Source organism: Parasteatoda tepidariorum, chromosome 7 (genome assembly GCF_982258835.1).
Source record: "Parasteatoda tepidariorum strain Cologne lab strain chromosome 7, Ptep-v5.0, whole genome shotgun sequence".
In the NCBI taxonomy this organism is placed as follows: domain Eukaryota; kingdom Metazoa; phylum Arthropoda; class Arachnida; order Araneae; family Theridiidae; genus Parasteatoda; species Parasteatoda tepidariorum.
In genome coordinates this window covers 90,293,877-90,308,706 of record NC_141761.1, presented here as the reverse complement: position 1 = coordinate 90,308,706, position 14,830 = coordinate 90,293,877, and the positions used below count along the sequence as shown (strand labels likewise).

Below are 14,830 nucleotides of genomic sequence, written 5' to 3'. Positions count from 1 at the left end.
GCAAATGAGTAATGGCTGGTGAGCCAGGTTTGTCCAAATTTCATTAGAAAGAACAACATGAAGAATTCCTATCTAATTAAATTCGAAGAAGAATTTAAATTTTTATTCGCTGAAAGAAAAATTGTCTAATTTTTATTTTTATTTATTTTGGCTAGCATTGTTTATAAAACTAGCGTTTGGCTAGCATTGTTTATTAAAAAAAACTATAATTTTTTGTTTATTTCTGTTGGGACTAATTAAATTAGAAATTGTCATGTTTATCCTCGCTTAGGAACTCAATATCTTTTGCAATGGAAGGATCGATGGGTACCTTTGTTGGACGCATGCTTTCAGACTTTCATACTAGCAAACCCTGATGACTTAGTCTTGCCAACTGAAATCTACTCTTTAAAAATGGATCCTAATGTTCTAAAGCAGAAACTTGCTACTGATGAAAATATTAGAGGTATGATATACATATTTTTACATAACATATATTTTCATACCTGCCAACATTTACGCATTTGGCGTAAAATTTCATTTTTATATTTAAAGTGGTAGTAAATATATACTATTTTTTCTTTTATAAACTAAATTTTTAAATGATTTTCTTCACCACTATTCTTAAAAAAATTAAGCTTATATATTAATATGTGTTACTTTCATGATAGGCAGCTTAAGCTTTTTAAAATACAACATATTTTTTTGCTTAAAATTGAAATTTTTATTCCATTTTAATACCACTGGGAAAAATCATAATGGAAGGGATTAAAAGTTGGCAGATATGTATTTTGTATATGAATACAACGTGTCTAGTTTTTCCAGCCCTTAATATGCATAAAAGGTTAACGCAACCTCTAACAAAGAACTGAATTTTTTTTTCTTTCTGTTAACTTAGTTGGTTTAAAAACGAAAATTTAAGTAGCTCATAAAGTCGAAGGTTATAATCCTGAGGTGATGATCCATTTTTATAGCTTTTTCAATCTCAAATGTGAGCATAATGGGAGTATTTTTTACTTCATTCGAATATCTGTGGATATTAAAGAACGCGTAATATACTAAATTCTTTCCAGCTCGTTAGCAACAATTCCTTAAAGCCATTAAAAAACAAAAATTTAAATTACCTACAAAATGTAAGCTACACAGCAATACCCAAATGAATGAAGCTTAAAGACAAGGTTATTAAGTTCTGGAATTAAAAAAAAAAGAAAAGGGTAAAGGTAAAAGAAAAAACAAAATGAGTTCAACAACTCGTCATCAGGCACACCATGTTACAGATTGATAGGTGCATTTTGCTTGCATTCCAGAATAGCCGTGCCAAAATATACAAAAATATACATGGCTGATAATATCCGAAAAATACATAAATTCTAGATTGTAACAAGAGCAGTGGTAGCGCAGAGGATAGAGCGTTCACCTTCCAATAAGGTGAACCGGGTTCGAATTTCAGCGGTGACTTGTCGATACGAATTCCGCACTCGGCTCAAACCGACCACAGTGCCGACGTAAAATATCCTCAGCGGTAGACGGATCATAGGCTACACTCGCCTTGCTGTCAGGTTAACCGTGAGAGGCTTTCCTCACCATGCAATGCAAATGCTGGTTAGTTCCATCAAAAAACCCTCCACGAAGGCAAATTTCTCCCATTACTTGATCAAGGACTTTCCTTGTCTTCTGGATTGAGTTCAAAATTACAAGGCTACGGAGTTGAACATTGGTAGTCGCAAACCACAAAATTCGGTAAACTGTTCAACGATAGTTGTAAAATGTAATAAAAATTATACAAAAGGTAATATTTAAGAACAAAACAGCAAGAAAATCTAGAGAACTATAGGGAGCAAAAGTTTTCAGACTAAGCATTTTCTTTTTTTTTTTGCTTTAACTTTTTCTGTATGTAAAATATCTTAATGATTTAAATTAGTAATTTGTAGCGTCAGTCTTCGTACATAGGGAACAGCAAATATTAGAGTGGAAAATAATTTAATTCAACAATCCCACAACGAGAATTTTCACGTCTATTATTAGCTCCTCCCCTTATATCATGACTAAAGTTATAAGGCTTTACAAAGCTTTATTGATTTTCATATATATATATATATATATATATATATATATATATATATATATATATATATATATATATATATATATATATATATATATATATATATATATATATATATATCAAGGTTAACAAATCTAACGCTCTTCAGTACTGCAGTAAGAACACGCCATAAAAGATACCTCTATTTACGCTCCTAAACTTTATTTGCGCTTCTGTATATATATTTTGTCTAATCTGGCAATTGTAATACAAAAATATTTTAAATCATTCTTGAAAGATTCCGGTACGCGTAAGTTCATTTGAATTTGATACTCGCATAGATTTCGTTTTGTGTCTTGTTCTATATTTTCTTTATATTTTATTTTCTGTTTTTTTCGTATATACATTTTTCTCAATGTGTTCCATTTTCATTTCAATTTTTTTGAGTGCTCCTCACACTATTGTATTGATATATTTTGCTTTGGCTACAATAATACAATGTTAGAAAGCACTCCTTCTTGCTGATATAATCGTGTGAGCTGATGAAGAGATTATATAGTTTCATTATTTTGTTTTCCGGCTTCTGATTTTTTTTTAAATAATTTGTTTAAAAATATTTTTACAAATATTTTATTCAAATATTTTTCTTCTACTCTTTTTAGTAATCTTTATTATTTTCCATGTTTTCTTTATATTTTTAACCTACGTATATTGTTTAAAAATATGTGTGTATGTGTTAATAATCCTATTTGGCGATACTTTTCAAAAAAAGATCTAAAATCTATCTCTTTTTATTTCTTTCCACAGTAAATCGATTTAATAATTTTCCTGAACTAAAAACTTGTTTTCGTTGTTATTTTACAGAGATACCAGTGAACTTTAATCGTAATACGAACATTTGTCGCTCTGTTGGTATTGAAATTGATAGTATGTCCGTTGAAAGAGCTAATTGTCGAACAGAAAAGGAAGCAGCTACACTTGAAAAGCATACTTTTATTCCATATGAGTTCCAGTATACATACGAAGAAGAATGCGAAGAAATTCACCAATACATGAAAAAATACCATGAACTTCTACAGCTTAATGGTCCAAAATTAGGAATAAAATCAGAATTGAACGTTGAGGTCAAAAATCAAGAGAAAGCCGAGGAAAACGTTATAAAAGAATTTGAAGGAAACCAGATTATCCTTAAAGGTCTAAAACATGCATCGAAAAAGGAAATATCGACGGAAAACATGCATGATTTAAAAGGATTTGGAAAAGATCCTTTGAACTCTACAATAGCCACGGGATATGCTTTAAAGATTATGTTGGACATAGTCGCAGAAAATACATTTCATAAATTAAATGTCACCGAAATAAATTCCCAATGCTCTCCAATAATTCCTCACATTATGGCTTTAGCGAAAAAACATCCTCATTTAAGGTATAAAAACTATACACTCATGTGTGATGACGAGAAAACAGTAGATAGCGATATCTTGAATAATCTTGCCTTACATCCTCTGTCATCCCTAGCTAAATTAAGTTTGAAAAAGAAAGAGGACGTTGTCGTGTCTTCGTTTTACAGTGGCTCGGTAACCGAACTGAGACAGCTGGTTGAAACTTCATGTTCCATGCTGGCGAAGAATGGATTTATTATATTTTACCACAAAGAAAAACTAACATCATTTGAAGAGTTCTTATCAAGGCAGTGTGGTACTGTCCAATCTCGTCCCACGTTGGATCAAATCCTTCAGGACAACAAATTACTGGTTTTGAGCTGCGCCCGTAATGATTATGGATCAGCATTGTATCTAATCCGTCCAGCCATGCCATGCGTGGAACATCATGTTGTAAATATAACCAGAAACCCTGAATTTGCTTGGGTTGAAGAGATTAAAAAACGCTTAAGACAAAGTGACGAGGAATGTTTATGGCTTGTATCAGAAGATGATTTTTGCAGTGGAATACTAGGAATGGTTAATTGCTTGAAACAAGAACCTGGAGGTGAAAGAATAAGGTCTGTATTGTTATGTACCATATGTTACAATATCAAAAACGTTCCAAAAGTAAAATTTTATATATATATATATATATATATATATATATATATATATATATATATATATATATATATATATATATATATATATATATATATATATATATATATATATATATATATATATATATATATATATATATATACAATCAATCCGCGCTATAGTGAACACGGTATATAGGGAACTCTCGGATGTAGTGAACGAAATTTTCGGTCCCGTGCCTAGCTATACATGAATAATGTTATTTTTTGAGGATATAGTTAACCAAAAAGGGAGGAAGTTGGATATTCTGAATTTTTTCTGTCTTCGACTAATTTTTTACCACGTTTATATAAACTTGCCTTCGTGTATGTCTGTCCGGGTGGAATTTTGTAATCGATTTTAAACTAACTTCCCGACTAGCTACAAACTTCAAATTTGGCACATAGTTCAGAATTGGATGACAATGCATGAAAATGAAGAGAAAAAAGACATACAAAGTAAAATAAAATTAAAATTTAAAAAAAGAATTCTTTTCGAAATTGTCTTTTGCTGTCGACTCCATTATTTCAAATTAGTATTACGTGTCAGGTGAACAGATTTTTATTGGCTGAAAAATCACGTGGTAGGATCCAGTTTTTCCTCATTCATTTCCAGATTGTTTTGGTTGTCATCAGCATAAAACTAATGAAAGTCGTAAAGGTATTGTTTTTCTATAAAGATTTTTGTATCCCTAATTTAAAATGAAAGTTCTATTATTTTAGTAGTGGTCTTGTAGTAGTCTTGACTACTCTTGACTAAGAAAAATAATCTAAATAAAAATATATATTTTTAAAAACCACGTTTTTTGTAGTGGAGAATAATAATTAAAAAAAATTTGAAAAACGAAAAACGTGGGGTGCATGAAATACATAACAGTATATATACACATACATATACACATTTTCTTACTCATACACATGCACAGCCACATATACATCCACATACATAAGCATATACACAAACATATTCCTTATTCAGATACAATTACAATTACAGATATACATACACATATTCTCAAGAGCGCACATACACACACTAATATAACATTACTGTTATGTATTTCATGCGCCCCACGTTTTTCGTTTTTCAAATTTTTTTTAATTATTATTCTCCACTACAAAAACGTGGTTTTTAAAAATATATATTTTTATTTAGATTATTTGTAATAATTTTGAAATGTCTACTTCAAAATAAATACTTATACTGATTTTTAAAACCATTTATTGAGTGGAATGCAGCGATAAACATCTTTTCTTGTTTGCATCTTTTATCTCACTTTCCCATCTCTAAATAAAGGCCAACCCAGGCAGATATATGGACAAAATTTTCCTTGAATCAGTTTCGCATCAGCTAAAGATTGCTAATTTTTTTTTTTTGTACACAAGACGAAGAGTAATAAAAAATAAAAATAAGTTAACGCATTTTTTGTTACTGCGTATTATTTTTCAGTCATTTTTGCATTACATTTTATTGGTCATTTATTTAAATAATGTATAATAAAAAGAAGGAGTTCGGAACCCGTTAGTTAAAATTGTTCGCGGTACGAATATAGAGAACTCCCGGTTATAGTGAACCGAAATTTCGGTCCTTTGAAGGTTCACTACAGCGGGGTTTGACTTTATATATATATATAAATAATAGAAAAAAAAAATCTATACTCAATACGGCAACAGCCCTTGGAGGGCCATGCCCATCACAGTTTTCTTTACGTTGGGGTCCGGGGTGCAGAAGTAGATGTTCCGGTTGGGTGGTCAGTCGAACGTGGAACGCTTCGTCTTTACTCCCCAAGCATGCTTGGAACTCACTTTATCGGAATGAAAGGCTGGGTCAACCTTGTCTGATCCGAGAATAGAAGCAGGAGTGCAAAGCGATGCTACTCCGTCACTAGGTTATGAAAATTCCATACAGTAGGACCAAGTATAACGAAGCTGTAGGGAAGTTGAAAAATGCTCGTTAAATAAGAACTCAAGCTTAATACAAAAAGTATTAAATAGAAATGTGATTGCGTGAATTGCTTCCAGATTCTTTGAAAAGTCAAAAAGTATGTTTCGCTTAATAATATTTTGTTTCATTTCGTCAGAAGCCGAAGAAAATTCATAAATATTGCAATATTTTCCCCTCTCTCCCTAATTTGGTTTTTTTCGGGCTGTTTCTTCAAAGGATGAAACTTATCTTTTTGAAATTTTAAGCAGATGAATAAGAAGCACGCTTTTAAGAAAAGGAGAGCGCCGGGAACCAGCTTTTCTAAAACGCGACCTTCTCTGAAACCTAAAGTGCTTCTGTACAGGGCTAAAGAGAATACAAGGGCTAGTTCACTGCGCTCTTAGAGCTGAAGTTACGATTTCCCTCCTCATGACGTCACTGTGTCCACAGATCTCGGAGATCGCAAGCAAAGATATGATAACTTTGCATCTTTCTCTTTGTAAAAATAAGTTAGACTTTTTATGGTTATTAGCCTTCAAACTTTACGTAATTAACACATTATTTCCGTTCATAAACATAGTTCAAAAAAAACTTTCTTGGTTATTATATTAAAAAAATACCATTTTAAACTTATAAAAATGTTTTGCTAGTTGGTGAAAATGACACGATAAATACTTTATTTTAAAAAGTTCAGTTTTAACTTTAACTATTAAGAAAAATGAAGGCATATATCGACACTTTTTTTATCTACTTATTCTTTTATAAAGATAAGTTAAGTTAAATTTAGAATCCCTGATTTTAAATTATGTGGTTAATAGCAATTTGTTCATACTTAATCATTAGGAAACATCAACCTTAAATGCTAATTACTGAAACAAAATAATAATTTAGGTTCATAATGACATTAGAAATTTTACAATTGCTTATAGACATTTCAATTTAAAATGATATAATTTATAGATATTTAAATTGAAGAGAGCATAATTTTTAAAAAAAATCATAAATATTTAGAATAACTACATTAAAAAATATGTTATGAAATTAGGAGAATTTCAACTATATACTATATATTTTATTTATACTTTTTACTTACATTTTAATTTTCTTTGACTTTATCTATTTTTTAATTCTTTTCACCTGCCTTTCTTTATGAAGTAACGAGGCGGTTTCTATTTAGATAATGAATTTTTATAAAAGTTCTTTACGACAGAATAAACGTATTGCTGTTTTATATTAACTGTGTCATTTCGGAATCCATTCTTTACATAGTTGTTCATTTACTTTAGGGAGCACGCAAAAAATTATACTTTTTCCTTTTGTTTTTATATCCGAATTTTTGCAAGTTGCAATCGCGCAAACTGGTATTTCGATAATAGTTTTAAATTCTTGTAAATTCACTGCAAAGACTGAGGAAAGTCATTATAGAAAATAACAAATGTCTTAGAATATCTCGCAAAAAGAAATGATCCAATATTAGTTAGAGCTAGTAAGGCCAAACGCTCCGTTCTTGAAGAAAAAGTGAGAGCTTTGCGCCAAAGTGACGTCACTAGAGTGACGTCGGAGGATCGGCGCGGCGAAAGATACTTCAAAGGAGTGAACCAGCCCTTCTACTCTCTTTAGCCCTGGCTTCTGTACTCCTCTTATCATTTTCCTTTTATCTATAACTCCGATAAATGATTCAACTATTTCTAAATGACATTTAAATATATTTCCCAATAATTGTACTGAAATACCTATAATGATGCTTTTTAACTTACTAGCAGTGAACTGTGCAGTATTTAGAGTTCTTCATTATTCCTGAGACTATTTCATGATTCAAAATTATTTTCCTCATTAAATTTGAGAAAAATACAAACAATTGTTCACTTCGTTATATTAAGCAAAACATTCCATTGCTCTTGGTAAATACCAAATCTCGTAAAATGCGGGGTCATTATAAGTGGGTTCTACTGTATCTTACACTACTAGAGATTGTTCCTCTCTGCTATAAAACGCTCATGAAATATCAAGTATCGCTTTACCAAGTATACCAAGTAGCGTCCTTTTAGTTAAGCCGTGAATTTAACTTTTATTATTAATATATATTCTCTGAAAAAGGTGTTATGTTATCACCGCCCTTAATGTCTATTTTCAGAATGCTAGTTATTAAATAATGTATACGTGTAAGGGGTCACGAATGAATACTTGCTCGCCGAAAAGAAACCGAAAATATTATAAAAATTAGTTGAATCACTATCTAGGGAGGTACTAAATCAAATACGACAATATCACGGCCATCAACGATAGCGATACCAGTCCGAATGTGTTAATATTACGAACATTATTAGCAGCATAGCGTTTAAAAAGGATTATATCGTGAATATTATACATAATGATAGTTGAGTGCGATGTTAATATAAGTATTGATAAATTTTATTGGGCAATAAAACTATTAACTTATGTAAAAATTACACTAGCTAATGAAATCGGAAATAAATCACGATACATTATTAATATCGATATTTTTACAATGTATCGCGATGGTAAAATTTGTATTCATTAGTTATAGGTACTAATGTTCATGTTGGCGACGCATGATTTCTAAATCGCTAAGCATTTAATTTTTACATAATAAGTACAAACTAATTTTTTTTGTCGTTTTATTTTTTAGGTGTGTCTTTGTTGCATCCAGGAGAAGTGAGGCAAGGCCTCCAACTTTTAATTTCAATCATTCTTTCTACAAAATTATGTTAGCCAAAAATTTAGTGATGAACGTTTGGAGAGGGGAATCGTGGGGATCATTTAGACACATAGCACTCCCCGACTGTAAGTATTCTTAAGGGGCGTACAGTGGCACTCACGTACTTAAGGACATGTCTTTATGAAAAGTAAAATCCAGAATTTAATGTTCACGCATAAGTTTATTGAATTGATAATTATGTATTGGAACAAATAACTTATTTTTAATATATTTTCACAATGAAAATCATTTATCTAACTGTTATACTTAAATTATGTAACATTTTAGAAAAAATATGCATTCCGCATACTTAAGGACAGCAAAATAAATATATTTCTAAATCGTTAATAAAATTAATAACAATGCAAAAAATGTAACAAAAAATAAACATTTGGAGCTAGTATTTAGTCGGTAAGCCTTTTGCGGCAATTACTGCTTCACATCTACGAGGCATCGAATCTACTAATCTTTGACATCGCTCAGGAGTATAGCTGCCCAGCTTTCCTGGACACAGTTCCATAAATCACCTAAATTCTTTGGTTTTTGCTATTTCACATATTTATCCACATCTATCCACAGCATCTCGATAGGGTTGAGATCTGGTGATTGGGAAGGGCACTGCAAAACCTCAATTTTCTTGCTTGACAAGAAGGCCTTCGCAGTTTCGCTCGTGTGCTTTGGATCATTATCGGCTTGCATGATTGGTTTTCTTGAGCGAAGTTTCCTGCAATAAGGCAGAAAAGCAGTCTTGATAATGTCCACATACACATGCTGATCTATGATGCCTTCTATTTTGTGAATTGAACCACATCCTGAACGTGTCATGGCACCCCACACCATCACCGAGTCGCCTCCACCTTTTACAGTTGATTTTGTACATCGTACATTAAATTCTTCACCGACTCGACGCCTCACATAACTTTTGCCATCTGAGCCCATTCTGTTGAACTTCGATTCGTCTGTAAATATAACTCGATTCCAGTCAGCCGATGTCCAGTTTCGGTGTCTTTTTGCAAAAGCTAATCGAGCTGCTATATTCTTCTTTGACATCAATGGTTTTTTCCTACATACGCGACCCATAAGCCGAAACTCATTTAAACGCCGTTTGATGGTATTATTTTTTTACGTGCTTGCCTGTTAATTCAGCGAATTCTTTTCTGATGTCCGGGGCGGTTTTCTGACGATCAGTTTCAGAAATTCAATGAATAATGCGATCTTCTCGCTCGGTAGTTTTGCGAGGACGTGGTTTTCGGGATGATTTTTCAATACTTTTGTTCACTTGAATAGATTCCAATACTTGGAAAACTGCTGTTTTTGATAATTTTAACCGCCTACCAATTTCTCTAATGCTTAAACCTTCTTTTCTCAGAGTATCTATTCGACATCCCTGTTCATTGCTAACATTTTTACCTTTACTCATAATAATGTTGAAATTTGTACTAAAAAAAGAAGAAAATATATTAATATAATGTTTTAAAGCATCAAAAAAAGATAATGTAGTAAATTACACTTACATTGATCGATAAATTGATTGTAATCATTCAATAACTCATGATTAGACAAACTGTCCTTAAGTATAAGAAACTTAACAAAATATATTTTTTAAATAAACTTTTATGAAACACTTGTGAACACGAATGAATTACTTGAGGATTGAAGTTCAACTAAGATAGAATTCGTCATTATAGTAGATATCTTGATCAAAACAAAATATTCATCCAATATAATGACGCATTTATTTTGAAAACAAAGTCCTTAAGTACGTGGGCGCCACTGTATATCAATAATGCTAAAACTGACCTTTTTCGATATGTTTTATCTAAGAAACTACTTACGATATCGCTTTTTGGGGATATTTGAGAATATATCAGTTGTATGCTGTGATGACGTTTTAGCATTAACGGGAATACTTTTTGAGTTATGAAAGTTTCTTGATGAAACTTTTTAAAAAATTGAAAATTTTCAGTTCATAATCTTTTTTTTAAAAAAGAATCTGCCAATTAAAAGTTATCATAGCGTAAACATGTAAATATTCTGTAAAAAAAACTGAATCAATATCTTGTTTAGATGCTGAGAAAAGGTACATCGAATAAAGTGAGTTTTAGCATCATTGGTACATGCCTTACCGACTCCCTTTAAATAACAAATATCTACTCTTTTAGATAGGCCACGCACCAACAAAGCAAGCGGTAATGAAGAGGCACATAGTTTGTTTATAGAAAGCACTCCCCTCGCGATGAAGTCTGCTGCTATGAAAACTAGAAACAGCGCATTTCAAAGAGGAGAGCTTTTATCTCTCGCAGACCTGAGCCAGAATCTGTCTTAAATAATGACACAACAAAAGACCTGACTTAAATAATGACCCTACTTGAAATAGTGAAACCTCGTAACCGTAGTTACCGCCACTGTTCCAGAAGATTGGCTAGGGGAGTTCTTTACATAAACAAACTCTACAAATAACAAAATCCTAAACTTTTTCGTTAAGATGCGTAGAGGTTATGCGCGCTTGCAAATCTGCCTCTCGTATGTCTCTTACCGCTCGCTCCCTTAGTGCGTGTGTCCTACGATGGAAAAAATGGAAAGTTTGTCAGGTTAATCGATGTATCACTTGCGAATATGTATTAGTGAGTGAATAAAAATAATCTCTGAATAACTTTTTCTTAAATGATAGGATTTTCAAGTGCTAAGTGTCAATCTTAATCTTTATATAGGTTGACTTCCAATTCGTGTTAACTATTAAGCTGTGAACATACTTTCTCTGAATAATTATATATATTTTCGGACGTTTGGCTTTTGAAAATCTAAATATAAGGCATAGCCGGAAATCGTGGTTCTAATAATTTAGAGAGGTCAATATTTTTGCACTTAATGTTAAATTAACTTCTTGCGTGTTTCGCTATATCCTGAGAGCTTTTACAGCAAATCGAAATTTTTTAGCAAACATTTAAAAAACTCGTTGTTTGCAAAATAATTCCATGTAAAAAATAATAGTATCATTTAAAAAAAAAAAGAAGTTATTTAACTATGGTCGAATTAATTTTGAACTTCCTAATTCTGAACAAGATATACAACTTTTTGTATCCTTTTAAGTTTTGTATTAATAGTTGGATAGTTTAAAATTAATAATTAAAAAGTTTCACAGTATGAGAAAATCAAAGAATTTAAAAGAGTGAAGCAGATTTTTAAGGTGATGAAACTTTTTTTTAATTCTTAATTTTTATTTTATTTTTTGATTCCTTGATGTGTCTAAAATCATTTGGTGTAAATTTTCGCTATTCTTTTCAGGTAAGGAACCAAGAAATGTTGAGCACAGTTACGTAAGATGTGGTAATTATGGCGACCTATCCTCAATTGAGTGGGTAGAATCACAAGTAAAATACGCAGATTTGAGAGAGAATACCATAGCTCATATTTATTATTCTGCAATTAACTTTAGAGATGTTATGCTGGCTACAGGAAAACTTTCAGCTGGAGCAGTTAAATCTACATTAGGTAACATACTTCTTTGTGCAGATAAAAATAAGAAATCACTAATTAGAAAGTAGTAGCCACAGAATTTCATAGACTGACATTCTTTATTCATTTATAAGTTAGGTTACAAAAATTAGAGTAGCTAAAATATTTTGATACGTTGTACTGGTTGGTACAATGAAAAATCCAACCGTTTTCCAACTCTTCTGGTCCCAAAGTGGACTGATCGTAAAGACACGGTTCCTAGTAGTCAAGCATCACTGGTTGTGGTCAGTAAGCGGGAGGGTGACCACTTTGATCAGCCTGCGTAGGGACCGAGGGTGCGTGGTATCGGTCTTCGTTAAACTATTCTACCGGGAAGTACTCAACTTCCCGCGCAGGTCGTCGGGCTACCAAAGTGGATGAGCCATTCCGTCTGCAGAGGATCAAAATTGTGATGGCATGTCTTCGGATCATCTTCATTGATGTTTCCCAGACCGTCACCAAAAGCTCATTTTGCAGCTCTAGTGTGAGGTAAATAAAATACCTACTTACCAATTATGAATTTTTAACTTTAGGTAGTTAAATTAGTGCTTCTACTCCTTATAGCTTATAAGATCTTCGTGAAATAATGTTAAATCAATTATAACTTTTTAACCATAGATAGTTAAACATGAATTAATGCTATTCCCTAAAGTTTACAAAACCTACTTAAAATAATGTTGAATCAATTATAACTTTTTAGTTAAATTTGAATTAGTGCTACTACTCTTTATAGCTTATAAGACCTATTGTGAGCTGTATCGGTCCTCGTTAAACTGTTCTACCGTAAAGTGTTCGACTTCACGCGCTGGTCGCTGGGCTACCAAAGCAGAGGAGCCATCCCCTCTGCAGAGGATCAAAATTGCGTTGCGACGGTATGTCTTCCGATCATCCTCAAGGATGCTTCTATCGGACCGTCGCCAATAGCCCATTATGCAGCTCTAGTTCGACTTGAATGAAGTTCCTACCTCTAACTCTTCTGACCACAGCGTTGCACCGCCCTCTTGAAATAAACCACTAAATTTCATATCTTTTTCCCGTTCTTTCCTACTATCTCAATATTTCCTAAAGTATTAATGTTACAAAATATCTGAAAATTGATTTTTTTTCACTATATTAAATTATCTGAAATTAAGTTAGTGTTGAAAAAAAATATGTAAATTGACTTTTTTCACTAAATTAAATGATCTGCAGTTAGAAACCAATACGGAGCTTACAGTGCCTGTAATACTTCTTGAAAAAGACCTTTTGGCATTGTAAAAAAAAATTTCAAAAAAAGAAAAAATGAAGAAAATTGATTGGTATCGCTCAATACCATCTAAAAGTTGAATTTTATGACCAAGTTCGGTTGGTTATTGCTCAATGTCAACTAAAAAGTGAATTCTACGATGAAGTGTGCCATAATAATAATTGTGGTAGAGATACTTAGCTGAATATAGTCTCTGAAATAAATTATTTTTAAGAGTGTTAATGATGATATTTATTAAAGAAACATCAAAAATTACACAAACATAATACACAACGCATAATAATTATTAGTAAAGCTATATGGCATTAACTTTCATACATTTTACAAAACCTGGGACATGTTCTTAATTGTTGGATCTTACCAAATTTCGCTCTGAGTAAAATTCCATTGAAAACTATTACTTCATACTCAAGCTAAGCTATCTCTTCATCTTTTGAATGTAGCATCTTCCTCCTCAATGTGTAAATGCTCTAATAGATGTTTCTATCATTCGCATCAAAGTTTGCTTTATTGTCTGATCAGTACAAATACCTGACCACACTTTGTCAGTATGCCGGACTGTGAAGAATCCAAAAACTGTGACTGCATGGATGGTACTCAGATACATTTATTCTATTTTCCAATGTCAACATATCTTATGGGTACAAATGTGAAAAGTAGCTAACTCTAAGAGAAACGTTCAGATGCATGAAAAGAATTTCAGAATTTTTTTTGGACAGTTATCAAGGTTGAGAATCCAGTTTCCCATTTCCTCTGCTTGATGAATTGTTTATTCTGATTCAAAAGTACTGTACCGATAACTTACTGGTAATCACACGTCCTTCATGGTTGTTCAGGCTTTCCTGAATTTTGCTGAAACATTTCTCCAAAATTATTCAAAATAACGTCGTTGTTGTTAAGTTTGTTTTAGCATCATAGCCTTATCTTCCTGATTAGTAAACTGAATTTCAAATTGATATAGGCGAGACAAAACGAAACAAGGCGTAGGCCTGTGTGATCCGTTAAAACGCATGACCACTCATACATTTAAACACTCGGTATAGAGGATAGCGGTGGTGAAATTTTATTATTTTTGTAAAACTGATAACTGAAAGATATTGCACAGCATTTGAAAATTGAAATGATATTCTTTGTCCATTTATTAGGCTTATTAAGATATCTTTACCATTCATTCAAATTTTTTTCAATTGATTCAGTAATTTTATCACTCGATTTTTCTTGCCTTAATTTGCACTAAATTTATTCCATTCCATTTATTTGTTGCCATTAGAAAATGTTTGTCCCACTTAAAAAATTCACGAGCTCTTCATAATTTTGAAACAACATTACAATAATTTCCATCAGTAAGAAACTATGAA

At 32.0% G+C, this 14,830-nt stretch overlaps 1 protein-coding gene across 1 annotated transcript in view; it reads left to right on the top strand.

The window, feature by feature from the left end:
• The window catches only part of LOC107447920 (fatty acid synthase), a 72,543-nt gene that overhangs the window by 38,810 nt on the left and 18,903 nt on the right, over positions 1–14,830 (top strand). Inside the window, exons 15-18 of the mRNA XM_043045247.3 lie at positions 272–445; positions 2,888–4,025; positions 8,663–8,817; positions 12,017–12,223. Coding sequence (XP_042901181.2) covers positions 272–445; positions 2,888–4,025; positions 8,663–8,817; positions 12,017–12,223 — 1,674 coding nt within the window. The remainder of the gene's footprint in view (positions 1–271; positions 446–2,887; positions 4,026–8,662; positions 8,818–12,016; positions 12,224–14,830) is intronic.